The following is a 26,885-nucleotide window of genomic DNA, read 5'->3' on the forward strand; positions in this document are numbered from 1 at the left end:
TCGTCTGTGTGGTGGCCGCTGTCCAATGAAGTCACCTTTTTTTAGAATAACCATGAAGTCACCTCTGTTGTTGTAGTGCTGGTCAAATTTAGTCCCGATCAAGTTGCTGGGCTTTCTTCTGACACGTTTTGCTATATTTTTCTTTGCGTCGGCCCAAAAGAGAGCTTTACCAGGCCCGTTAACTCCCTGGCCAATAGTCGGTGGCCTAGCGTGAGTCGGTGCCGACTCCGATTATGGAACTTGCTCTTAAACTTATATTAAGTCGACAAAACGAAACGAAAAGAAAAAGATCGTAACTCCCACCGCACCACACAATCGCGTCTAGGGTTTCCGCCTACGCGTTCACCGCCGTCGATCGCCGCCGCCGCCGCCATGTCCTCCGGCGAAGACGAGCGCGGCACAGCCTCCAAGCACCACCACAGGGCAAAGGACAAGGACCGCGACCACTCATCTTCCCGCCGCCACCGCGACAAGGACCGCTCCTCCGCTCGCCACCACCGCGACGACAGAGACGGGGAGCGGGACAGAGATCGCGACCGCCACCACAGGGATAAGGAGCGGGATCGCGAGGAGCGGAAGGCGCGGGAGCGGGAGGAGAGGCAGCGCGAGAAGGAGGAAAAGAGGGAGAGGGAGCGGGAGAGGGAGAGGGAGAGGGAGAGGGAGAGGGAGGAGAGGGAGAAGGAGGAGAGGGAGAGGGAGAAAGAGAAAGTGCGGGCGCGGCGTCGCGAGGAGCGGGACAGGGAGAAGGAGAGGTCCAAGAAGCGTGAGGCAGTCGACGAGGAGAACGAGGACCTCGACCGCAAGCGCCGCCGCCGATCCTCGCACCACCACCATCGCGATGTGGAGATGGAGGCAGCACCGTTGACCAGGGAGGAAGAGGAGGATGGAGAGGAGGCGGAGAGGCGCCGACAGAAGAAGAAGGAGGAAGACATGGAGGCCGAGCAGCAGCGTCTCGATGACGAGATGGAGCGACGCCGGCACCGTGTTAAGGAGTGGCAGGAGAAGAAGCGCCTAGAGCAGCAGCTGCAGCAGCAGAAGGATGGCGCTATCGGTGTTGCCATGGCTGTTGAGGCTGATGATGGAGGCAATTCTGGGAAGAAGTGGACCTTGGACGGTGAGGAGTCTGATGAAGAGGATGCCAAGAAGTCAGATGAGGAGGATTCCATGAAATTGGAAGAGAATCACTCTGACACCAGTGCCATGGATGTTAATTTGCCGAACGGGGGTAATGCCGCAAATAGCGGGGCTGATATGGAGGAGGATGATATTGACCCGCTCGATGCATTTATGAACTCCATGGTGTTGCCTGAGGTTGCAAAGCTGGAGAATAGCACAGCATTTGTCGGGAGCGCCCCTGCTGCCAGTTCAGATGACAAGAATGATAAGGGTATGAAGGATACCACGAGTAACCTGGATAAGAAAAGGCCGATTAAGGCGATGGGGAGAATTATGCAAGGTGATGACTCTGACTCAGATTATGACGATGCTGATAACGATGAGGCTGGATCAGACGATGAGGATGATGCGGAGTTCATAAAACGTGTGAAGAAGACTAAGGCAGAGAAGTTGGTTATTGTTGACCATTCCAAGATTGACTACCAGCCATTCCGGAAGAATTTCTATATTGAGGTGAAAGATATTACAAGGATGTCAGCTGAGGATGTGGCGTCCTACCGAAAGCTGTTGGAGCTCAAGGTGCGTGGCAAAGACGTTCCCAAGCCAATAAAGACGTGGATACAGAGTGGGCTGACAAGTAAGCTACTTGACACCATCAAAAAGCTTGGTTTTGAGAAGCCAATGTCTATACAAGCACAGGCATTGCCGATCATAATGAGTGGACGTGATTGTATAGGAGTTGCAAAGACTGGATCTGGCAAGACTCTAGCATTTGTCTTGCCCATGTTGAGGCATGTCAAAGACCAACCGCCTGTTGTACCTGGGGATGGCCCCATTGGGCTCATTATGGCTCCTACAAGAGAGCTCGTGGTGCAGATATATTCAGACATCAAAAAATTCTCTAAGGTGCTTGGCATCAATTGTGTTCCTATATATGGAGGTTCCGGGGTTGCGCAGCAGATTAGTGAACTGAAGAGGGGTGCTGAAATTGTTGTTTGTACACCAGGCAGAATGATTGATATCCTTTGCACTAGCAGTGGCAAGATTACTAACCTTCGAAGAGTGACGTTCTTGGTGCTGGATGAAGCTGATAGGATGTTTGATATGGGTTTTGAGCCTCAAATTACTCGGATAGTCCAGAATACCCGTCCAGATAGGCAGACTGTCCTTTTCTCTGCCACTTTTCCACGGCAGGTGGAGATACTAGCACGTAAGGTGCTGACAACGCCTGTTGAGATTCAGATGGGTGGCAGGAGTGTCGTGAACAAAGATATCAAGCAACTGGTTGAGGTGCGTCCAGATAGTGAAAGGTTCTTCAGGCTGTTGGAGTTGCTTGGAGAGTGGTATGCAAAGGGAAAAATTCTTGTTTTTGTGCAATCACAAGACAAATGTGATGCTCTGTTGAAACAGTTGTTCCAGCATGGATATCCATGTCTATCGCTACATGGTGGAAAGGATCAAAATGACCGTGAATCAACTCTTGCCGATTTCAAGAGTAATGTCTGCAACGTGCTTATCGCTACCAGTGTTGCTTCTAGGGGTTTAGATGTGAAAGATCTTGAGCTGGTTGTCAATTATGATGTCACGAATCATTATGAGGACTATGTTCATCGTGTTGGGCGAACTGGCCGTGCTGGTAGGAAGGGCTGTGCGGTGACTTTTGTTTCTGAGGAAGAGGAGCGTTATGCACCAGATCTTGTTAAGGCTTTGGAGCTATCTGAACAGGCCGTTCCAGAGGACCTGAAAGCCCTGGCAGATCGATTTATGTCAAAGGTAAAGCAGGGAACTGAGCAGGCCCATGGAACAGGTTATGGTGGAAGCGGTTTCAAGTTCAATGAAGAAGAGGATGAAGCACGGAAAACTGCAAAGAAAGCTCAGGCAAGGGAGTATGGATATGAGGAAGATAAGTCAGATTCAGATTCTGACGAGGATGGAGTTGTACGTAAAGGGGCAGCTGATGTTGCAACACAAGCTATTGCTTCTGCTCAAGCTGCTGCTGCTGCAGCAGCTGTACTCAGGGCTGCTAATAATGCTAACCAGCCAGCCATGACCACAGGCTCCTTGCTTCCTCTGCCGGTTGCACCTAACCAACAAAATAATGATGCCACGCAACGTGCAATTGATGCTGCAAAGAACTTGCAGCAAAATCTGGCGAGGATACAGGCCAATGCAGTTCCAGAGCACTATGAGGCTGAGCTTGAGATTAATGATTTCCCGCAAAATGCTCGCTGGAAAATCACTCACAAAGAGACCTTGGTTCCTATTCAGGAATGGACTGGAGCGGCAATCACTACAAGGGGAACGTTTATTCCTCAAGGCAGAATTGTCGGTGCTAACGAGCGCAAACTGTACCTGTTCATCGAGGGCCCCAATGAGTCATCTGTCAAGAATGCTAAAGCAGATCTGAAGCGTGTACTTGAGGATTGTGCCAATCAGGCGCTGAATCTTCCTGGTTCAGCTCAAACTGGAAAATATGTTATTTGATCTGCAGAACATATGGCAGAATGGATGAGTATCGGAGTTGTTGATTCTTTTGAGAAGGTAGGAAGAGTTAATATCATAGTCATAGATTGAATATTTAGCTGCTTGTGTGTCAGCACGATATGCCAAATGGTGTCCGCCAATTCATTTTATTTTCTATTGATCATTCCGAGTTTATGTATTTCACGTTTTTTGTGTGTGTTTTGATTGCTGTCATACCAAAGTTCTATGTTATTTTTGATTGTGTATTTTCATTTACTGACTGTTCTCTGGGTTTATTTTCACATTGCAGCTTACAATGGTTTGCTGATCACAATCTTGGACTTCACCAGATATGCAACCAAATTTTTGGTCTAAGCCATTATATAAGGCAGCTAGCAGTTAATTAGTGTCACGTGGTTATTTTGGAAATTGTCTAACCTGGAACGTTTTGACAATTTCTATAATTCTGTTAGTAACAAGTTTTGGTTGCCTCTGGACAGAAGGATGAGAGCATCAGAACACTGGTGGTAGTCCTCATCCAGTTTTATGATGTGAATACTCCATGGAGTCAGGTGGCAGCCCTCGATCTATGGGGCAGTATTCACCCAGAGTACCAATGAGAATAAAAAACTTAATGCAGGAAGTTCTGGTTGGGTTACGGAATTGGATAACTGCTTCTATGACCAGTATTTGCTTGCTTATAGCGATATATAGTTATGACCCTTTTGGTGTATACAAAGAAGGAATGTTTCATCTAACACTTAACGGGGTCGTCTATGTTATTAGTTTGCACTTTCGCAAGCTATTAGACGAAAGTAAACAATACATTTTGGTTTGGTTTAGTTTCTGTATCATTTTTGCATTCACTAGTGAATTGTGATCAAGTACGATATGCTTGATTTTTTTTCGTGTGTGTTTGAGATGATGTCCCTGTTTTGATCTTCAGATGTACTGTGCTGTTGCAAGCCGAGGTGATCATTTTCGTGAGGTGGTGCAGCTGCTGGTGAACAAAGAAACTGGGCCTCACATCTTTTCAACGAGACAAAGAAAGATTGGACCTGATATCGTATGGTAATTTGCTGCCGCAGATGCTGGAATTATCGGGTTGCAGCTGCTCATCATAGGGTGTAGAGTTGCTTAAAAATACTTGTTCTGTGCTGCTATATCTGAACTGTACTGTGTTACTGTTTGTCGCAGTGAGCTTGTGCGTCACTCGCTTTGTGCACACCACCATGAATCATGACAACAGATGGTCGCATTGTGCATAAATAGTACTCCCTCCATCTCTATCATGCAGAGGTCTACACACAAGGCACCTGTTACACTGTTCCATCTCTATCAACTCCGTCCATTTAGCTAATCCTTCCCTAAGCACATACGGTTTTTTGTTCCTCCTCATGCTCGAGACTGGTGAGTGGTGACATCCTCCCCCTGATAACATGCCGCCGTCGCTCTCGACGAAACTTGTATATCCCCAGTAAAACTTGCTACTCCGACTATCTGCCAGATTTTAGCAGGCATCTTACTTGTTTGATGTTGTCCGTGTGTTCCTTTATATTTATTTTGTACGAAGTTCCTTTACAGAACTTTTGGTAGTCCAAATTAAATGAAATCAATTTTTTTATAGGATTTCATTTGGCTGAATTTGAATTCCTCCGGATTCAAATATCATGTTTGTTTGCCACATGGATTTGTAAAATGAGAGGCAATTTCAGAAAAATGATGGCTTTTAGAGAGAAATTGGGGTTAGTTATAATGTAATTCTAGAACCCAAAAGAAATTTAAGGATTTCATGCACAAATGATGGGTGCCCAACAGCGATCATAATCGAAAAGATTGATGATATACATTAACCGATTACAATATTCCACAAAGATCCAGAAACTTTTTTATCAAACCCACACCTTAACTGAGCATCATTTTTATTAGAAGAGGTGCCAAAAAGGCAGAAGTTACAGCAGCCAAGCGGCGAAATAAAGAAACAAAGCAAAAACCGAAAAAGAAAGCACAAAGCAAGAAACAAAAAGAAAGGGACGACCAAGATCCATGGGCCAATTTTACTGTTTCGCGTGGCTGATTTGTTATCCCAAAGTAATAATGCTAGATTCTTCGAATAGAGAAAACCAAATATGTTTTCTTTCTTTCTTCTGGGAGCTAGGAGCAATGCAACCAGGGATCCTATTTTGCATTCAGTACATTGCAATTTGCCATCAATGCAACTGGCCATGAAAAAAAAATCTCTTTGGCGCCAACCATCTGAGGTTTTTTTGTTGTCGTCATCGGTCAAAGCTGCCTGTTCCTGCTCAGAGAACTCTAAAATCGTTGGTTAGTTATGTAAAGTGGTGTGTGCACAGCAAGAACCGTTAATCTGCTTTTACATCAAGTCATCAAATGAAGGTCTGGATTGATATGTTCAGACTTAAGTTCTTACGATATGTAATATTCTTCAACAGGATAAAAATTCTCCTCATAATATCCAGTGGGTGAAATGTGCAGTAGCTGCAACTATGTCACATAATTTTTGTCGCCAGGTTTGGTATGCCTCAGAAATTTGAACCATTTCCAGTTTGCATATAGTGTAGCTTCGTTATCAAATGGAATAGTTCCCCCTGGAAGGTCATAATCTAATTTACTGTTCTGAGAGACAACTGGAAGCTGCTCCTGATATCTCTTCGCCATTCCCTCGGCTTCCGAAAACACCTTCTGCAGCAGCACAAGACAAATGGTGCTAAGAAAAGATACATGAGAAACTTTCAAAGAAAAATAGATGCAATTCAGTATCTCACCACTTTGTCAGAGAGAAATAAACCAGGAGCACTCTCAAGCTCTGCTATGCTGTTAGTTAAGTAGCAAAACAAATTTCAGCATTTTACATATCTGATAACCAAAATTCTTTACAGAGTAAAGACAAAGAATTTAGTAAGCGGGGACCACTAAATTGTTTTCAAACTGTTGTTGACAACTGAACAGATCCAATGCATTGTGAGATGAAGGTATACCTGAGTGCAATTTTGTCAGAAGCATTCGACTTGATCACCAGAACTTTCACCTCGTCGTCTATTTTTAGGACATCACTTACTGACAGGACACGTCCTTGGCTAATGTTGGAGATATGCAGTAATCCACTGCATAGTAATTGAATACACTATGATTTTCTACACACTATCATTTGCTTTCACTGTAATGAATTAAAACAACGCATTATCTTATTACCTTGTTTTACCTGCAAAACAAGGTTTTAATCACGGTTCCCAGCCCGGTGCGATGGAGGAAAAACCAACCACGATTATAGTGGGCTATCATGGAAGTTATGCAACACGTCACCGTTTACTATAAATATGTACTACTGTTTTTTACTGTTTCAACTATGATGTATATGCAATTAATATGTAACAAAGTTCAGTGTGCGTGTTGGATCACGGCAAGTAACCGCTATAAACTTTGAGACATTGGGGTTTCATTAATATTTCTTTATATATAGGAACTAAATTAATTAAACTTAGATACTCCAAAGGTAATTGATAACAAATTATAACAAAATTTAGTTTAGAACGCCAAAGGTAATCGATACATTGGGGAAGTAGGAATTACAAACTGCTTTGCAAAGATTCATTTCATACCTTCTGTTGGTCCCAGTTATCCTAACTTGTGCGCCATATGGAAAAATCTTGCGTACATTCCCTTGTAGAAGAGTTCCTTCTTTAAGATATGTCATTTCCTGATAATTAGCAGTTCAGCATATTTCTATTGATTGTTTGGATATGTCCAACAGTGTACCTGATTTATAGTAAGGAATATGAAAAGGCATACAACTGATTCACACTGGCAATTGATGCGGGCATTGAGTATGCAGTAGGGTGGAAACGGGGCTATTCCCAATGAGGGACAGCTTTCCATCTGCATTATGCATACCCATTTAGTAACTGGGTGTGGTTTTCTCCCATCCCAACCAGGGATTTTCACGGGGAATAGACCCCATTAAATAGCTACATCCAAATTTCATAGGGTTCATAATCATAAGTTCCACATAGTCTGAACCGAACAGGGGCAATAAAATACATGTGATAGACAAGGGTGCCGCCAAATTTTGGTTGGGTGACACTTGAGCTTTGGCTTTGTGGTACTTGTTTGCTACGATTTACAGATATATGAAATTTGCAAAGTTACAAACAGAACAGGTTTCTAAATACACACTCCCGTTATAATAGCAAAAAGTTCTAGCTTGTGAGGACAAGTGTACAAACCCATGCTTTCTTCTCACTAATTATGAAGTCATTAGTTTCCTTGTCTAGCCTTATAACGCACACACGTACGCTGCGACCAACCTGGGTGCAGAAGCAACCAATCAATTCAATACAAATTAAGAAAAAGCTTTTCATGCACAAATAATTGATATTTTCTTACATTGTTTTTCAAGTCTGTAAATGTATTTATCCTGTCCACAAGCTCAAATTTTGGAAGGAAAGCTCTCAGTCCCTGAAACGAAGTCGAACAAAATCTTAGACCTGAATAGAAATGCTACAAGTTTATAACTACTGATGGCTAGAGACAGTAAAACTGAAATAAAGTTCGTTCTTTATTGCCTCAATTCTTGTAAGAAGTCCACCGGTGTTCCACTCGTAAATTTTAACCTCAATTGGCTCGTCAAGTTGCATAATCTGTCTAACGAAGACACAAGAATTATTGTATCAGTGCCTCATGCTTTCATATCCCCACACTAGCAAGGAGCTGTGCACCAGAATTCAACAGTATCAGAAACCCAGATGGAAATGGACAATGTGAAGAGGACAACACCTGGCTGGCCCGGTGCCACGCGAGGCGTCGGAAGAGTCGCCTCGCCGACAGGAGCGGCCGCCCGCTCAGAGTGCGCCCGAGCACCTCCGCGAACACCACGGTGCCGGGCGCCACCAGCGTCCTGGCCCCGTGCTTCTTATTCGGATCATCCCCATCCACGGCAGAGGCCGCCACGATGCCCACGCTCCCCAGCCGAGGCGGAACTGCTTGAGAACCTCCGTTGGGGAGCTCGGAGCGGCAAAGCGGGAGCAGCTCCTTGGAGAGGAGCGTGGCGAGGCGGTCGGCGCCGACGGCGACGTCGAGTCGGGCCTCGGTGCCGGATACAACGACCCCGACGGCGTACTCCCCCGACTTCGGCTCGTAATACTCGCCACCGCTGTCGGCGTCCTCCTGACCGGCGTTGAGGAGACGGACGAAGCCGGCGGAGAGGGCGCCGTCGAGCTGAGCGGACCTGGCGGGAGAAACGGGCCGGGCCTGGGCCTGCCTCGGGTTGTGGGCTTTCCAGTCGTGGAGGAGAAGCCGCGGCTTGGAGAGCGGAGGAGGCGTCGAGACGGGAGGGAGAAGCCGGCAAGACGGCGGCGGCATGTTTGTCAGCGGCGGGTGGTGTGTGGCCGTCGCGTCAAGGCGGGTTACTTTATCCGGGTAATATTAAAGACCCCCTTCTGTTTTTCCTTCCTCAATTGGGTTTTGGCAAACACGCGAGTGGGCTGGGCCGAATGTTAGGAGGCCCAGCTGGAGGCGCTCTTTGTCACCGCGGAGAAGGCAGAATCGTCAATCGTGGGCGTTGTCTGTCGTCTTCGTCTCCGGCGAGCAAAGCGGCGAGGGGAAAGAGAAAAGAGAGGGGCAGGATGGGCTACCTCTGGCGTGTGCGGCTGTCGTCGTTCGCAGCCGGTGCTGCGGCAGCTTCAGCGGCGGGGTTCTTCCTTCTTTACAAAGACCACCTCGTCGCCCGCGCCACCATCGCCCGACAGGTGAGCCCCCGCCCCGCCATCTAACAGGTTATTTTGTGATTTTTAAGGCCAATCTAGTTAATCCTCCCCTATTTATTTTCCGCAAATTCGCTAAGCATCCGATTCGATGTAGCCATTTCTTTTAGATTAGGGATCGATGTGGCCACTGACCAATCTGGCTAGGTCTCAACAGCATTGTGATGAATTGTGATCTGCTCCGGCTGTGGTGTGCTGGTTAATTACTAAGTACTGTATTATGTTGTTATGTTCTTTCGTTGTGTTGTAGCTCTCCATGGAATGGCCATTTTGTTCCCCCTAATTGAAATGAATGAACGGATCAGTCTCATGATGGTAGATGCGGGTCATGACTGATTCGTTGTATGAGATTATCCACGAGCTGTAGCTGTTCACACTAATTTAACTCGCTGGAAAAATACTATAACCTACTGGAAGATTGTTATCAAGAACTGATGGTGCAGTATACCTCCATTCTTGCCTGCGATTTTGCTTGGTGCTTTCGGATATACCATCTAAATTGAGATCATTTTGATATAAAGAAATGAGTTGTTTCCATTTTATTATGATGTAGCTTGCCTCCTCTCAGCCAGGCCTTTTATATAGAGAGTCTGAAAATATTTGTCACGTATATGAACCGATTTGTCGGATCACAGCTTTGTGCACAAAGTATGAACTATATGGGATATTGTTGGGGCCATTTAGTACTCATCGCATGAGAGATAACATTCTAGTCTTGGCGTGATCTTGTGCTGATTATGACCCTGGATACCTTGTATTAGACCATTGAATTGGCTGATGAGGTCAATCTTCACAACTTACATTCTTTGTGCCTAGGTGCATTGCATTGTCACTTTCTCAGCAAGGACTTTTCACAAAGATGACTAAAAAATGGGTTCCTGTAAACCTGAACTTACTTTTTACCTTCTTTTTACATGAAAAATGTTTAAAATAAATTAACTAACTTCATTTTCCGTTAATTTGATTCTTATATGGGGTAGTTCTGGTTGCTGTGATAGTTTTGCTTTGTTTGCGAATTATGAAAAGCACGTGATGAATTAGCTATTTATACCTAGTTATGGTTTGTGAGGAATGGAAGATTGACCATTAGACAGAACATCTTAAATTTCGTAAAAACGAAGAGGACCCTGGAACTGATGTTGCTAGTTTTGCTTGCTTGTACACTGTAGCTAAGAATTAATGTGCTTACTTCCAGGTGGAGGACGTCAAGAGGATCTCTGAAAAACGCTATGAAGCTCTGAATCATCGGATCTCAGCACTGGAAAACAGAAAAGAATCAGGATCTCATAAAGAGGCATGAGACTAATTCTGCACGTTGTGTATGTATGATTGTTAATCTATCTGCCAATGTGCTTATGGTTGCTGCACATGTGTAACTGCAGCATTTAAGCTGTACCATTTTGTTTTTCAAATTGCTATGAATCATCACTGTCATCACTTTGCGAGATGGACGGAGATTAATAAAAACATGTTTTTCTTTAGCGAGTCACTCTCTCATTATAACATGTTCCTGAATGGGTGTGATCTGTCTTCCATTTATATGTTCTCATTTTCTGTAGCAAGATTGTACGCGGTTATTAGGCGGCCCGCTACTTTTGGGCGTTTCATCAGGTTTCCTGTGGATTTTATTTAAACATTGGTGACCGGTTAAATGGTGAGCATGTAGTGAGGTGATGCCGTGAAATTCTGGTGCAAATGGGTATTTGATCTGACATGTGAGGTTGGTATTTTTGAAGTATTGGTTCTAGATCATATGGAGGAAATCTTGTCTGATGGTTTCTGATAAATTATCCAAGGACAACTTGTTCTGCAGTCCAGCCTCCCAGTGGCTGCTCTGGGAATTTGGTTTCTGAAGGCATGACATAATGGCGAAGGACAGCCAAGAACATGTCGGGCAGCATGGGTGGCATCCGCAGATGATTTTGCAAGATGAAAGTGGTCTTTCTGTCCTCCTTGCAGAGTGTGTTTGATGGACTATTGGTTGCATCTGGTGTTGTGATCTTATTCATGTCACTTTGACCAGCTCTGCTCCTTGTCAGATCTCAGATTTCAGCCACAAGAACTCGGTTGGGACACTGGCCATCTCAGATCAAAACACGATGGCGTGGCTGGTTTACCCACGGGGAAGGGTCTGTTCAGCAAGGTTTCTACTCCGTAACTTCTAGGCTCTCCAGTCATGGCCGCCTCACCTGGGACGTTGGAATTTCATTGCTTTTGTTCTTTCTCCTCCGTAACTTCTAAGCTCTACAGATGATTTTGGAGATGAAAGGCAATAGAGTTTACGGATGCAAGTAATTGCGGTTTGCCTTTGGGAATGTTGTTTTTGTTCTTTCGGAAAATATTGCGAAGCAAAGCAGGCCACAGCCGGGCAATTTTAGACCCACCCAGACTGGGTCCGAAAGTCCGGTGTGGCAACAAAACTTTTTTGTTGCACCCGGAGTTAGCCAGGACGAGTAATACCGGATGGTCCATACGAGTTAGGGTGCTCATAGTAGAAGTAATTTCAGTGGTAACGTAAGTGACGGCTAGGTAATTTTGTGATGTGGCAAGGTAATTAGGGCATGTACAATGGTTGATAAGACTGTCTTATCTTAAGCATTTCACGTCAATAAAAAAAGATAACAAAACATGTTGTACAATGCGATCTCTTAGTGTTTCTATCTTAGAATTAATGTTTAGATGAATAAAATTAACTAAATAAATGCTAAGAAAAGGTGAACCTAGTAAAATGGTAAATTTGTTTTTATCTTTGCCTTATCATTCTTGTGAAGAGATCATCTCTTAATTAAGAGAAGGCTTGTGCTTTTTTTTCGTTTCTCTCTTTTTCACATCAGATTTTATCCTATGTGACATCGCTAAGAGGAGACTGAGGTCACCACATTGTACACGCCCTAAATGAAGAAAAAGTGTAAGCTGATAACTAGATATGCTACCATAGCATCACACAAATCAAGAGAAAATGAGTCTACAACTTAATAAATGACACAATGTATGACACCACATATAAGTTACTGCCCAATATAAAGATAGTAACTTAGACTAATAACATAAGCATGTTACTACTCTAAATTACTCTCCACTATAACCAGCCTTAGAACTTAGAAGTGGCCCGATCTCTGGAACCAGTCCCGAAGGAGTCGTGACGAATCCGAGGCACCCGTGATTTCGGATGCTCATCTGAATGGCTACCAACAACTCCCAATAGGCAAAAAAATTTAGGGCCCTGTATATACCCCTTCTTATTTCTTTAAGAGGTAAGCAAGCTACTTCAACACTAAAAAAAACTCTAAGAGGTAAGCTATTTCAACACTAAAAAAAAAAACCCGGCCTCTACATGGAAAAGATGCACACAATCATTTTATTATAAAATTAAAGTTAACAAACAATCCTTCCAGAAAAATGATGTCTAGCTACTTGTACTAATACTGTGATCAATGCAGTTGCCCGCAGTATATAACATTTTAACAAAACACATCTTCCTCTTCTCGGCGGAACAGATCTTCAAGACGTGCAATGAAAAATGTCAGTGGCATTGTTGGGACACGGAGCAACCTGTATACAAGCAGATGCCTTTCCCTTTTGAGGCCATTCCTGCATGTGGCCTTGTATGGCATGATTCTCTCAAGGAGCCCCCCATAATTTCAAGCATCTCAAGCTACATAATGTCACTTAACATTCATACGTCTCTCACGTGCGCCAGAGATCTAGCTTGGATTTTAGATTGCACCAGTAACACAATCATTGCAATAGCAACAACATATTTCATTTATCTAAATGAACGGAAGGGATACATACATGCATGCAACATCTGAAGTACCAGACAAGGGATGGTTATAACTAGAACAAACATCACGACAACATGGAAGATCAACTTAAAACGATTCTGGCTATGGAGAATAGACGACACATGGCATTAATTCTGGCTATATGAAGAACAGACGGCACTGCATGATTGGATCTAAGACTGGAGGGGATCATGGGACCCATGCGACAATAAAAGTAAATGAAACTCACAAGAGATGGATCGATAAGCGATCGACATGAGATGCATGTAGCTAGTCATGCATGCATGTAGTGGGGAGATCACCTCCTTACATGGGACAGAAAGATGAACTAGAAGCCAGGATCAGTATGCCATTTCCATGAGAACCCTCCACTACTGGTGCTGGCCATGTTATTGCTCGCTATGCTGCTGCTAGCATCATTGCCCATCAGTAAACCCATTGTGGACCACACCCCCCGCCCCCCCCCCCCCCCAACTATGTCAAGCCAGGTCTTCTGCTGCGGCGCCTGTAGCTCATACATCAGGGGGAGCCGACTGAGCATGGACCTGGAGCCTCGCCTGTGCTTGGAGATATGCAATGTGGTCACCAAGGATTTTGAGGATCATTTGCACCATCTAGCCAACGTTGGTGACCTCCTCGAAGGTGAGGCCCTTGAGTCCCGGGAGGCGGCCGAGCATGGCCTTGTGCACTAGGGAAGCAGTGTGGAGCTCATGGTTCTCACGCCTTGCCTTGTAGATCTGCTCTCTGAGCTTGTCATTGCGCTGCCGGAGGAAGCCCTCCTACGTCTTCTTGCACTGTCCAATATCTGGCATGGCCTTATATCGATGCAGGATGGGTACCGCCTCAGCAACGGATGGCCACATCTCATGTTTCATTTCTCCCTCGCCATACACAATTACACAAGCCTTGCCATTGTAGAGCGTGGCAAGCTCGCTCGCCTTCTTAACCAGGTCCTTGAGGCGGTTTCTGAACGTGGCGCGCCGAGCCGCGTCGTTGGGGATCCGCTTGAGGGTCACCTTCTTGCGAGTCATTGCCTCGACTCGCTGAACTTTGCCAAGCAAGTATGCAAGAGATGCTAGCTAGCTTTAGATCAACCCGAGCCAAGAAAATAGTCAGTGTGGTGAGAGAAAGCAACGAAGGAGTGGTGGATTTATAACGAGGGTCCACACAGATGAGGGTTAATTGCGGTGGTGCAGAGGAGATTTTCATGAATTAATGGTTATTGAAATAATTGATCGGATAGCTAGCAAATCTTCAACCCCGGCCTTAATTTTTGCCATCTATCCTTTCACGACTTTAAGAGTATCCATCGTTTGATCATCCGTCATTCATTTCAAACCAAGTTAAGAAAAAACAAATCAATGAATTCAATTATCCGATAATGGAGGGATGTGGCGAGTTATTGATTTACAAAATTGGACAAAGTGATCCACCTATACATAGGCCTGTTTGGTTGGTGACCTGAGAGATATGCCTGCGAAAATTATGTGCCTGAGTGAAATCTGTAAATTTTAAAGTTCCTGCCAGGCATGCCTGTGATTTTCTTGTTTGGTTGGAGCCTGAGCGTTAGCACGCATAACAAAGCAATAAACGTGACTAGCATGCAGCAATTTTTTAATTGATCATCACGCTTTTGTTGGCTGCATGTGGCTGCCTGAATCAGGCGTCCGTTTTTGCAGGCCTGAGCTCCGGGTAATTAGAAGAATAAAGTCTCAGGCCAGGCAATCAAGATGATTTCCCAGGCAGCAACCAAACATGCTCGGTCTCAGGTCAGGCACTGCTCCGGCCAGCCGGCCAGGCTAGTATGCGTCAGGAAGCCAACCAAACAACCCTATAATCTTTTTTGATACATATCCAGAACCTTACGTTGGAAGACAATAATTACCTTCTGCTATATAGTTTAACGGAGGAGTACACGGCGGCCGTTGCATGGTAGCACTAGCCAGCGGCGGTCGATCGATGTCGCCTTCGGGCCCATTAGCAGCAGCGGTCCAGTATAGCTCAGCACGGCCCCGCATTGCCCCCACGATCCTTTAGTAGACTAAGTCCACAACCCACACACACCCCTCAGCCACGACCTATGCGTTAAGAATACGTGGCCCCGACGAAAAGGGAAAAAAGAAGCCATCATCACTATTAAAAAATAGATCACACCATGTCCTCTCCTACACCACCTTCGCCCTCCCCCCTCCCAAAGAAAACTCCATGGAATCACATGTGAAGTCATCCATGGAGTTTAAATGAAGCAATATAAAATTTATCCAAAAATTGAGACATGTATATCTAAATTTTAAAAAATTGATACCCCGCCCCCATCCATATCATCTACCCCACCCTCCTTAAATTACAATACCAAATAAGGATATGAACAAAGTAAGTCTGGCCGAAGCACCTACTGATCCTACACAATCCACCAACCAACTCAGGCAACCCCAACAACCAAAAGTCAAGTCATGTAGCAAACAAAATTAGGTAATCAAGATCTAGAAACATGGTACATACACAATCATCCAAATCATCATATCATACATACCAAACATGATGTTTAACTTACAACATACATACGACAGCATAACAAGTGCTAAAAGTGCGTTTGTCTATACCAAATACTAGATGATGCCCCCACGCGTTGTCGCGGAGTCTATAGTACATAAAAAATTGAACATTAGTTTTGGAAGATGCTCACCTAACAAAACACTTTTGAAAAGAAATATTTTAACTGAAAACATGAAGGAAGAAGAATGGACCACAACACTCAAGATAACAAAGTTGAAGTATATAGATGGTAGTAAATGTAAAAATCCCAACATATAATGAGTGAAAGTAATGAAAGTATTACTACTAACACACAGGTTCAATTCATATTAATGAAAGTAATCTAACAAAAATAGAAGTTAAATGTGTCCTTGGAAAACCAAAGAATGAGAAAAACTATGTCCCAATAACATGTCAGAACATACTAGATTAGTTAATATAACCTTAAATTACATCAATGAGGAGAGGGGAGAAGGGGCGGCTATCACCGACTGCATTACCTTCATACCGGCATGCTCTGAGAAAAGCTTAAAGATCTCCACACAAAAACCCTTTTCAACATTCAAAGCTTGATCTCCACAACAATCCAACCAAACCCCTCTTCAATGTTTTGGATTGTTTTTAAAAATCTTCGTTCCTTCCAAAAAAATGATCCCCGTAAAATTTCAACGTATTTGGAGTTACGTAGCTCCCGGAACATCAGAAACATTGACAATGAGGTGTTCTGCCCTCAGAATTAAATACCAGTTTTTTGAGGGAATTTATGAAAAGTTCCCTAAATCATTAAAAAGATTGATAATAATTCATAAAAGGATACAAATATAATGGAAAATAATATAACAAACATCAAAGTTCATGTATGCATTTTACATGCATCAACAGCACGCGTCCTGGTGTTCATCTGGCCGAGGAGAAGAGCCGAGGCACCATGGTCGGATGGTGGAGCAAATCCGGAGCATGCCTGGCGGTGTGGTCGGCTGGATCAGACGGTGCAGGCGGTCGACCGGAGATCTGAACGTAGAGGGACTTAGGTGGGCCAATGAAGGATGGGGAGGGGCTAAGGCAGGAAGGCGACACATCCAGCCGGAATATATTACCATCAGAAACTTCTTTATGTTGCATAGTGTTCACCGGATAAAAATCAATCTTAAGATGTATGGATGCCTTACAAGGCAGAGAGTACAACGCAAACATGAGAATGTGTCCATAAACCGGTGGGGTGAGACTTCAAAGAGTGTGAGTTGAGATCTATAGGCTGAGCAAGCTAGCTTGTCTCAAATAGCTTGCGTTATTTTTTCTGAATAGTTCGTTAAGAATCCAAAAATGGATATAGTTCATTATAAATCCTTTTCTATATCTTATTTATCTCTCGAATATCCATTTCTCTGTACTATGTCTCTTGCAAAAAATCTTTGGCTGGGAGGATCCTATCTGTTTTCTCTCGGGGCCTCTCTTTAATTCAAAGGATTTTTATAGAAATTTTAGAAAATTTAAATCCTTAGGACTATTTCATACATGGGTTGTTTGATTTCTATGATTGAATCCTATGAGAGAAATCTTCATAAGGATTCCATTACACATGAAATTTTTCCTGTTTTTGAGATTCTTTCATTATTTATGTGTTCAATCAAAACGAACTTTGGTCACGCACAATCCTATGGGATTTAAATGGGCATGAGATTTTAATCTTGTGATTTTTTTTTCCCTATCAAAGGGACCTTCGTTTTGTTCCTTCTTTCTTTTTTTTTTTAGAGCTTTTGTTCCTTCTTCCTGAGAACTCTCTTTTCTCACTTACTACGTGTTACGTGTATTATTCTGGCTCCCACCCACACAATCTCAGCCGCTCGGTCCAATAGCCCAATGGAAGCCCATTGATTCTTCCTCTCTAAAAATCAATCATATCTCCAAAACAAAATATTCTCAAAAAAAAAATCTCCAAAACTAAAAATCCAAACAAAAAGAGGAAAGAAAAGAAAGGCACAGATTAATTTTTTTCCGCTTATAACCTCCGCCTCCAAACCTTGACAACGATGGTTGCCTCACACCCCTCTTCCTTCTCCTCATCTCATACCACCCTCTCGCCTAGAACCCCTCCGGCCCCGATCCTTGGTGAAATCCTCAGCGAATTCTCCGCATCCCGATCGCTTCCTGACCCTTGTCAGGCCGGATCTTCCTCCGAATTCCCGGCGGGATCGATCGAATTGCCTCGATCAAGAACGTCGCCCACCCAAGAAGAGGAGGCGATACCGGACCCTTGGGGTCGATTGCTTGGGGGCGCGGTTTCTGGCCGCGCCGCTGTGCACGCACGATGGGGGCGCCAAAGCAGAGGTGGACGTCGGAGGAGGAGGCGGCGCTCAAGGCCGGCGTGGCCAAGCACGGACCGGGCAAGTGGCGAACCATCCTCCGCGACCCGGACTTCAGCGCCGTCCTGTGCCTTCGATCCAATGTTGACCTCAAGGTTGGTCGCGCAGATTCTTGTCCCCGTGCCGATCGGATTGTGCGTGAATTCTGGCCATGGGTGTTGGCGATCGGTTGGGAAGAGTAGGAAATCTCGCGTCTGTTTGGGCGAAAGATTAGGTTTCTTATTCCAGATCGGGATTTAGGCGTGTTCGTGCTATGAGTTGCCCCTTCAATTCCCGATAGTAACCTGGTTCACCTTGGTGTTAGGATCCGATGATTATTCTTGAAATTTCTCCCACTAGGACTAATTTAATGATCTTCTAAACATAATTTAATCATCTTCAGGATAGTTTTGATGATAAGACAAGTTGCCTTCAAAATTGTACAGGTGTATTTCTTTTTTCTGTTTTGCTGATTTTGCTGCACTAATGGATTCTGCTCTAGGAGATGGAAATATTAATTATTTGGGATGCAAATGATGATTCACGTGGGTCAAATTTCACCGTTTTCATTAACTATGTGCTACTTTTCGTACCACTTTAAGTTAATAGCTTCAAAAATCTGGATATCTATTGCTCTAGTCTTAAATTTCCATCAACAACTTCGAATGTCTCCATGTATCGTGGAGTGTAAATGGATCTTATTGTTATTGGTATGATCTGATTGTGTAGGACAAGTGGCGCAACTTGAGTGTTACTGCTGGAGGATATGGGTCAAGAGAGAAGGCAAGAATGGCACTGAAGCAAGGCAAGCGTGCACCTAAGCTTATCACTGGACCAATGGACGTCGATGCAGATAATCTGGACAATGCTCAAAATACAGTTATCAATGCAAAACCATTGGCAATTGCTGTTGAATCCAGGCAGCATGAGAGTAGGCAGCATGAGAACAGTTCAGAGAAGTCAGTTGCCAGGTTAGTATAGGAATATGTTTTAAGACTTCCTTCATACTCACTTTATGATTAAGCTGCATGTTTTATGGTTTTCCATGTTTGATTTAGTGAATACCTGAAAGTCCAATCAATGCAGCATATAAGGGTTACTGACCTGTCTTTGAGACAACTAGTCCCTCCCCGAGTGAGGTTAATTATGAAAGGTTATAATGTCCTCCTATTGCTGTCGAATTGATGGTAACGGCATCATAAGAATCAGAAACCATGAGATATGGAATCATGATTAAACGGTTGCACCGAAGTTGGATTAATTGTCTCTCAGTTTATCCGTTGGATAGTGAGCTTTATAAATACATAAATAATATAATGACTATCTTGCTAAATCTCAGCCGCGTGAGGTTTTTGTATTACTCAGTTTGTGTGCCCACTATTTCGGGTTTTTTGTGTGTCAAGATTCGTGCTGGTCTGTCAAGGTAGAGATTGGGCGGCTGCATGGTTGACTGAGAAATAAGCTTTTCAAAGTCGACTGAGCCCCTAGACAGACTCAATCAATAAATATTAACATAGGTAATAGGTAATATATATTTTTGTATTTTCCTAACATAGTATATATTTTAGTACGTATTTACGAGGGTAGTTGTAGCATGCAATGCATGCCAGTTGAACATGTAACATGTATTGCATATTTACGGCATTATTTGATGTATGTTTTATGTGGTGAATGCGTATTCAGTGGTACATGTCATTTTTAATATTAATGTCATCTCTATGCTATACTTTAGATGTTAGTCTTTCTCTGGAAGGCTGGTAGCTGTTCATGTGCTGGAAGTCATATGTTCCAAACTCATTTCACCATTTTTTGAAAAAAAAATCCAGTTGGAAACTTGGAACCATGCATGGTTGAGATAACCATGTGACGAATCTGATGCCACACAAAAGAAGTGGCAGCATAGCAAGATATATCCACCCATTGCGCAAACACAGACAATACTGTGTGCATTGTGCAATCCATTACTTTGTTTTAAGCTGACTTGCTATGAGGCAGTAAATATCTTTGCGCTAGTTACATAGTTCTTTGCATAATGCTTATTCTGATTAATACGGAAGTGAAGTGATGCTCATGTTCGGAACATTACCAAGACTATATTGCTTGTTATTTGTCATAGTTTATTATGAGTAGCATTCAGCATACTAATTCTGAAATGTTTGGTCATAGGCTTGATGACCTCATATTAGAAGCTATAAAGAAGCTTAATGAGCCTTCTGGGTCTAATAAAACGGCCATTGCTACATACATTGAGGTATTTTTAATGATCAGCATGTGTAATATCTTCTTGTATTACCTGTATCGGTAGTATTTGTTGTTTTGAATTTTGATGTACATAAAATTTGTCCTGGCAGTCAATCATTTCCTTTGGTTATTGATCATTGCAGAAATGTTCATCTTGTTCTTGTTGGAATCTGTGGCATCTCTGCTGATATTTTTATGCACTGACACAATCTTGTATAGTGATTTAACAGATGAGTCTAATGAGTCTTGTCTGTATATGTAGGAGCAATACTGGCCACCTACTGATTTCCAACGATTACTTTCTACAAAATTGAAGGCACTGGTTGCTACTGGAAAATTGACGAAGGTATGATTTCGTCCATCACGTACTCCCTCCTTCCCAAAATACAAGTCATATAAGTTTTGTCCAAAGTCAAACCTTTTAAAGTTTGGCCAACTTTATAGAAAAAATACATCAATGTCTACAAAATCAAATCTATGTAACTAATCCATCATGTAATATTTTTAGTTTAATGATGTATCTTAAAAGTTGATATTTTTGTCTACAAACTTGGTCAAACTTTTGAAGTTTGACTTAGGACAAAACTTATCATCATCGTATAAAGATCTAAGTTGGTTGTCGTCCGTTCACTCCATTGAAACTATTCCCTATTTTATTGGAAAATTAATCTAATGGCATCATATATGTATCATGATGTTTTAGTTACAATTGACTAGATTGATATACGAAGTATATTTTAAGATAACTGTTATTCGGCAGAAAATTTAGGAACATAAGGACAGAACACAACTTATGCAGTATAATAATTCCGTAGCAACGCACACGTATTTAGCTAGTATGATTTATATTTTGGGAAGGAGTGAGTACTAAAATACTATTAAAACCTGCACATTTGAAGTTTCTACTATTTTGTTCATGGTTATAGGTAAACCAAAAATACAGAATTGCACCAAGTTCAGTATCATTAGGTGGAAGGAGCACCATGGTCTACTGTACCAAAGACAATGGAGAAAATATTAGTATTAAACAGCTAACTAAGCCTCAAGTGGATGCTGAACTGGATATGATGACACACATGACTAAGGAAGAGGCAGCAGCATTTGCTGCAAAGGCAGTTGCTGAGGCTGAAGTTGCCAATGCAGAAGCTGAAGAGGCAGCAAGGGTTGCAGAGGCTGCAGAAGCTGAGGCTGAAGCTGCAAAGGCTTTTCTTGATGCTGTCATGTTGACGGTGCAAAACAGAAATACTGCTTCTGCGGTAAACTGAACTTTCTTTGTTAAATATTTCATCAGATGAGCAATCTATGATGCTGTTACATGAATCCTAAAACGTACTCCTACACTCAATATACGCAGATTCTTCGAGCTTTTTGATCTTCTCTACTAGGCGTGCCGTGCATTTGGCTTCAATCAGCAGAACTTTGTCAAGACAGTGCTGGTGTTCTTCTGCAAAGCTTTTATTGATAGATGAGTAATGAGTTTCTTGTATAGCCTTATAGATGAAGATGTTCAATGAGGGGAGGGGGTTTTCAACATCTTGCTACTGTCGTGAACCCTGACTCACCATTTCAGTTGATGTCATCCAGTGGCACCCAGCTAGATAATATACCATGTAATTGGCCATGTGTTGTGTTTAGCCAATCAGCAATGCAATAACAGGAACAAACGGGGAATAGTATTCATTTTTTCCCTCCCTTTTCCAAATTTGTGTTTATTTGTAATTAAACCCTAGCCATTTCCCCTTGGTTCAAGTGTGTCATGAAATAGCATTGTAGCGACAGAAATGCCGCAGGAGCTGTCTTACTTTATGCAAATTAATGTGATAGGCTATTTATCAGATACGAAAAGCTGATGACAAAGGTTTAGTACTATAGGTAAATTATATATGCAGTTGGATTAATGTCCTCTGCATCGATTTTGGACCACATTCTTGTTGAGTATAATTGTCTGAACACCTACTGTATTATTCTTTGCATATGAAAGATATGCCAGGTGCCATCGTTTCTGCAACTTACATTCTTTGAACAAATTTATTCTTTGCACCTTCACGTTGGTTCCTTACTGCAGCTCCCTTGGATGTATAATGTACGCCCCAAGGATTCTAAATTTCTAACAAAAGCAGTGATTTTCAGTTGAATTTATAATCTGAATTTCCAGGGGATCTCGTCCTCTAGTCTCATTATGCTTGTGCATTGCATAATGGTACTTAAACCTGTCCCTTTTTTCAGTTGCTGTTCTTTTTCCTGAAATCTTAAATCACACATCCCCCTTTCTACAAATATATGTGAACACAAAGAAAAATGCCAAAAAATAGAACTGAACTTTGCAGTGAAGTTTCGGTGAGATTGCACACTGCTTTGAGTTTGAGGTGACTCAGGTAGTCCAGGCAAGTGAGAAATTAGGCTAATTCACAGTTGCCTGATAGTAAACTCCACATACTTATAGGGACTTGTACATGCCACTTGCTTCTTGGGCAATTGATGTTTCTAACTTTTTATCTGTGCAACACTCCGTTAACATGGTACTGTGCATGCATGATTTCCTCCATCAACAAATCAACAAAAGAAATGATACATACATAGTTCGTTGACAGCTTTGTCAATCATGAACATCAAATTGTTCTGAAATCGCGCCAGCATGAAAGATGGCCTGACTTCTTTTACTGAAATCCTGTAGGATGAGAATCCAAGCCACATCAGGCAATTTGTAGCGCGTGCAAAAAGCAAAGCTCAGCGCTGTTTTCTGGCAGGATGAATTTACAGAGAAGTTTGTTCGGGACATGGAAGTGAGAAGGCAACCTTGGTCAGACCTCAGGTGACCCAGCTGCATCCAGGCTTGTGAGCGACAGTCTTCATGTTCTCTGTCACACCAAACGGTATTTCATTAACCTCGCCACCTCCCCTGCAACCAAGCACCAATCTCTTGTAATTTGCTCCGCCATCAGGCTGCAAGGCTTTCAGTTCCTGTGCGGCAATACTCCCCACCAGGCTGTCCTTATGAGCCAAACAAGAATGCAAAAGGGTGGACCATGACAATGCAGTTGGTGCGAACGGCATGTTCTGAAGCAAGATATGTGCCTCTTCCAGTCTCCCTGCCCGGCCGAGCAGATTGATGGCGCTGATGTAGTGGTCAAGCGTACGTTTCACTCCATACTTTTCAGTCATAGTGTTGAAGTAGCACAGCCCCTCGGTGACCAACCCGGCATGGCTGCAGGACGTCAGTATCGCGATAAAGGTGTTGCCATTGTACATTTTCAGGTCAAGTGCACGCTCTGCGACCAACAGGGCTTGCTTGCCTAGACCATTCTGGCCAAGCCCCTGTATCACAGAATTCCATGATATGGTGTCTCTTACTGTTGTTTCATCGAACACCTGCTGCAGATCCAGTGTCAGGCCACAACTGCTGTACATGCTCATCAGAGAATTGCAGACAAAGACGCTGGTGCTACAGAAACTGTTCTTGACAGTACGCGCATGGACTTGCTTCCCAAATGTGAGCAATGCCAGCACCGAGCAGATGTGTAGAACGGTTGTGTATGTTGATACACATGACTTGACTCTGCCATTGTGGTGGCCTTCTAATCTCACCAGATCGATGAAGAGGCGGAGGGCATCTTCTCCATGGCGGTTTTCCCACAAGCAGGATATTATGATGTTCCATGAGAAGGCATCCTTGTTCGTCATCCCTTTAAAGAGTTCAAGAGCATTATAACCGAGCTTATGCCGTGCGTACCCATTCATCATGATGTTCCATGAACAGATGTCCTTGTACCGCATCCCGTGGAACACCTTCTCAGCATCCGACAGGGCACCCATTTTCGCATGCACGTCGATCAAAGCATTCCAAGCAAAGATGCAATCTTTGTTCCCCTCATCCAAGAGCTTGACGGTGAACGACTGGAGCTGCAATGCCATGGAGGGCGTCTGGAGAACAACACAGGCCTTGAGCAATGAGCTGAAAGAGTGGGCATTGGGTAAAACCTTGTGTACAAATAGCTCACCGTAGAGCACTGCGAAAAGCTCGACAGCTCTGCTGGGCTCACCATTCCGGACATAGCACGATAGCATGGCTGTCCAGGTGAACACATTTTGCCGATCGAGTGACAACTCATCGAAGAGACTTCGTGCCCTGGAGACCGCCCCGGCACTGGAGAGCCCCCCGATCATGGTGGTGTACGAGGTGGCGTTCTTCTTGGGCATCTCATGGAAGAAGGTGAGCGCCCACTCAGTGCGGCCGGCGTCTACGAGCGCTGCGAGCGCGGCGTTCCATGCCACCTGGTTCTTCTCAGGCATTGAGTCGAACAGCTTGAGGGCCCTCTCTGCTTGCCCGGATTTGCCCGCCTCGGTGATCCCCATGGTCTTCCAGGCCATACGAGAAAATGGCGAAAGCCCCAGAGCTGCTTTCCTGAGCGTCCATGACGCCATGTGCCGCCGACGGCGGCGGCTGCTTCCGACTCCCGCGGCAAGTGCCTCTTTGTCCGTCCCCGCGGGACGAGGGTGATGTCGATTTGACTTCTGTATTGGCAAAGATCTATAGCCGTCGACGGTTTCTGGAGGGCGTATGGCCCATTTGGCAGCTCAACCAGGTTGTAGTGTTGTACCGAGTACTGAAATCGAACTCTTCTAGGCTTAATGGGCCTGTAGAGTTCGCATTCCCATGGGCTTGCAGAGTTCCCATTCCACCCTTTGAGGCTGTCTTGGTTTAGAAAGAGCTGAATTTAAGTTAGCTGGAACTGAAAAAAGCTAATTGTTTGCTGAAGAAAAAAAATGAACCTGACTTGCTGTGTGGATGCATCTGAATGAAAGTGGCATGTCCGTAATGTCCCTGTTCGCTGCAAATTTTGATTTAGTGTTGAGTTTGCTTAAGTAAGCGCAAATGACGAGTTTAAAAATTGTTTTCGGCATAAATAACCTAATTTGGACATGATTTACCTGAAAATTGCGTGTTTTGGCTAGATTTAGCACGAACTGGTTGATTTTATATACCTTGATTTTGACCATGAGAAAAATACTAATCCGTTGTAGTGTCTCTGCCAGAGTGCAGAACATAGAATCTCACAAAATTATCCTTGCTACACCAACATCCCACAGTGCCGCACTGCCTTTTTGCTACGACAGTCTATCCATTGTTTCACATACGACAGTCTATCCATGAGTTTAACAATTTAAAAATAATTGACGGGTTTAGGTGTTGTTATAAAGCGTAAACTACCTCATTTCGAACAATATAAAATGTCAAAAAGAAATCCACAAATAACTAGCAAAGTCAATTCTTCATTCTTTGGTCCTGAAATATCAACCTCACTCCGATCCTGAATTAGTGGTTCAAATATAAATATATCTATTCTTAAAAAACGTACACATACATGTAATATTTCGACAATCCACGAGTTGAACAATGGCAAAGAAGAACAAGATAGCTAGTTGAGCATGGATCGGCCGTTTTCTTGCTACTGCTGGACGACCAGATGCGTTACAGCTTTGGCTTCATTTGACGAACAACATAGCTAGCTTTGGCTTGATTTGGCGAGCCGAGGGGGAGGAGCTGAGGCGGAGGTCGGTGAGGCCGGCCGGAGGCGCAGATCTGATGAAGAACACGAGTAGGTGTGGAGGGCGTGGAGGATCTGATGCGTCACGGTTGCGCGGATCTCAGACAGCTCGTTCCTCTGGATCCGGACACGAGGCGGCCGACGGGGAGGGGCTGAGGCGGGCAGGCGGGGAGAGGAGAAGGAGGGGGACTGCTGGAGGAAGCGGATCCGGGAGGTCTGGCAGCACGGACCTCAAGCATCTCGGCGGCGCGTTCGGCTGGCTCCGGGCAGAGGACCCGGGCAGAGGACGCGGAGGGGACGCGGAGGACGGCGAGGCCGTGGTCGCGGAAGAGGAAGGGAGGGAATCGGGGAAAGAACGGGGTCGGGAAGAAAACGGTTCGGATGCTCGGTCGGCAGTTTTGACGTAAATACATAATAAGTGACGGTCGGCAGTTTTGACGTAAATACATAATAAGTGACGAATGCAAAGGGGCGCGGGATACTTCACAAGCTCTAGTCAGTAACAGAAGCACCAAAATAGGGGTGCCTTTGTTTAGGTTGCAGCTTGTGTTTATTTGGCTTGTATGGACTACAAAGCAACAAATTAAAACAAACACCTCATATGCAGCTAGTTGGAGAGAAGAAGCTCCAGCTAAATTTGCACTAGAGAGGAAAACAGGCGCTTCTCCTCTTGGCCGGAGCTTGAAATATCCACGCTCCTTTGCCCTCTTCACTTATTCAATATTTACGTCAAAACTGCCACCCGAAGCTCGAATCGTTTTCTTCCCGAGACCCTCTCTTTCCCTCATTCCCTCACTTCCTCTTCCACGAGCGGCGGCCGCGCTTGAGTCTGGGCGCCACCGGGACACCGCCTGCTCGCGTCAGCCCCTTCCCATTCTCCACCGGCCTACTTCAGACCCTCCGCCGGCCGCTCTCCTCCTCCAGATCCGCCACGCCCCTTCCTAGAACCTGGCCCCGGTCTCCTCCGCCAGATCCGCGCCGCCAGAGGCCAGACCGACGACCGACAACCGGAGCTCTACGCGGGCGGCGCCCCAATCCCCGTTTTCCTTCCAGGCAGCACCCTCCTCCCCCACGGTC

At 44.2% G+C, this 26,885-nt stretch overlaps 5 protein-coding genes across 17 annotated transcripts; 3 read left to right on the forward strand and 2 right to left on the reverse strand.

The window, feature by feature from the left end:
- The first annotated feature begins 279 nt into the window (after positions 1–279).
- On the forward strand, positions 280–5,134 carry LOC100846703 (DEAD-box ATP-dependent RNA helicase 42). 6 transcript variants are annotated; one of them, XM_024460327.1, is made up of 4 exons: positions 280–3,657; positions 3,890–4,394; positions 4,526–4,650; positions 4,777–5,113. In XM_024460327.1, the coding sequence occupies exon 1, from the start codon at positions 373–375 to the stop codon at positions 3,598–3,600; it is 3,228 nt and encodes a 1,075-aa protein (XP_024316095.1). In that variant the 5' UTR covers positions 280–372; the 3' UTR covers positions 3,601–3,657; positions 3,890–4,394; positions 4,526–4,650; positions 4,777–5,113. The 6 variants fall into 6 exon arrangements, with proteins under 6 accessions (XP_024316095.1, XP_024316096.1, XP_010231961.1 ...); XM_024460328.1 differs by lacking the exon at positions 3,890–4,394 and having other exon boundaries at positions 4,777–5,134; XM_010233659.2 differs by having other exon boundaries at positions 3,890–4,650.
- A 330-nt stretch (positions 5,135–5,464) lies between these two features.
- On the reverse strand, positions 5,465–9,024 carry LOC100830014 (30S ribosomal protein S1 homolog A). Of its 8 annotated transcripts, none has more exons than XR_730814.3 (10): positions 8,372–9,016; positions 8,163–8,241; positions 7,984–8,055; positions 7,824–7,904; positions 7,357–7,476; positions 7,200–7,297; positions 6,579–6,704; positions 6,366–6,414; positions 6,011–6,282; positions 5,465–5,878 (listed from the first exon to the last, which is right to left on the reverse strand). XR_730814.3 is itself a non-coding variant. In XM_010233662.3 (9 exons), the coding sequence occupies exons 1-9, from the start codon at positions 8,956–8,958 to the stop codon at positions 6,085–6,087; spliced, it is 1,404 nt and encodes a 467-aa protein (XP_010231964.1). In that variant the 5' UTR covers positions 8,959–9,016; the 3' UTR covers positions 5,485–6,084. The 8 variants fall into 8 exon arrangements, 5 of the variants coding, with proteins under 5 accessions (XP_010231964.1, XP_010231965.1, XP_010231963.1 ...); XR_730813.3 differs by having other exon boundaries at positions 5,465–5,892; XM_010233662.3 differs by having other exon boundaries at positions 5,485–6,282; positions 8,163–8,237; positions 8,374–9,016.
- A 34-nt stretch (positions 9,025–9,058) lies between these two features.
- LOC100830321 lies at positions 9,059–10,844 on the forward strand. The gene is made up of 2 exons (XM_003569237.4): positions 9,059–9,344; positions 10,555–10,844. Exons 1-2 carry the CDS (start codon positions 9,090–9,092, stop codon positions 10,657–10,659), a joined length of 360 nt encoding a protein of 119 aa, XP_003569285.2. The 5' UTR covers positions 9,059–9,089; the 3' UTR covers positions 10,660–10,844.
- Positions 10,845–17,693: 6,849 nt separating this feature from the next.
- On the forward strand, positions 17,694–22,099 carry LOC100830626 (single myb histone 2). The gene is made up of 6 exons (XM_003569238.4): positions 17,694–18,137; positions 18,751–18,992; positions 20,188–20,272; positions 20,525–20,608; positions 21,189–21,518; positions 21,617–22,099. The coding sequence occupies exons 1-6, from the start codon at positions 17,988–17,990 to the stop codon at positions 21,632–21,634; spliced, it is 909 nt and encodes a 302-aa protein (XP_003569286.1). The 5' UTR covers positions 17,694–17,987; the 3' UTR covers positions 21,635–22,099.
- Positions 22,100–23,070: 971 nt separating this feature from the next.
- LOC104582800 (pentatricopeptide repeat-containing protein At4g02750) lies at positions 23,071–24,684 on the reverse strand. The gene has a single exon (XM_010233667.2). The coding sequence runs from the start codon at positions 24,682–24,684 to the stop codon at positions 23,071–23,073; it is 1,614 nt and encodes a 537-aa protein (XP_010231969.1).
- Between the last annotated feature and the right edge of the window lie 2,201 nt (positions 24,685–26,885).

Source organism: Brachypodium distachyon, chromosome 2, assembly GCF_000005505.3.
Source record: "Brachypodium distachyon strain Bd21 chromosome 2, Brachypodium_distachyon_v3.0, whole genome shotgun sequence".
Taxonomy (NCBI): domain Eukaryota; kingdom Viridiplantae; phylum Streptophyta; class Magnoliopsida; order Poales; family Poaceae; genus Brachypodium; species Brachypodium distachyon.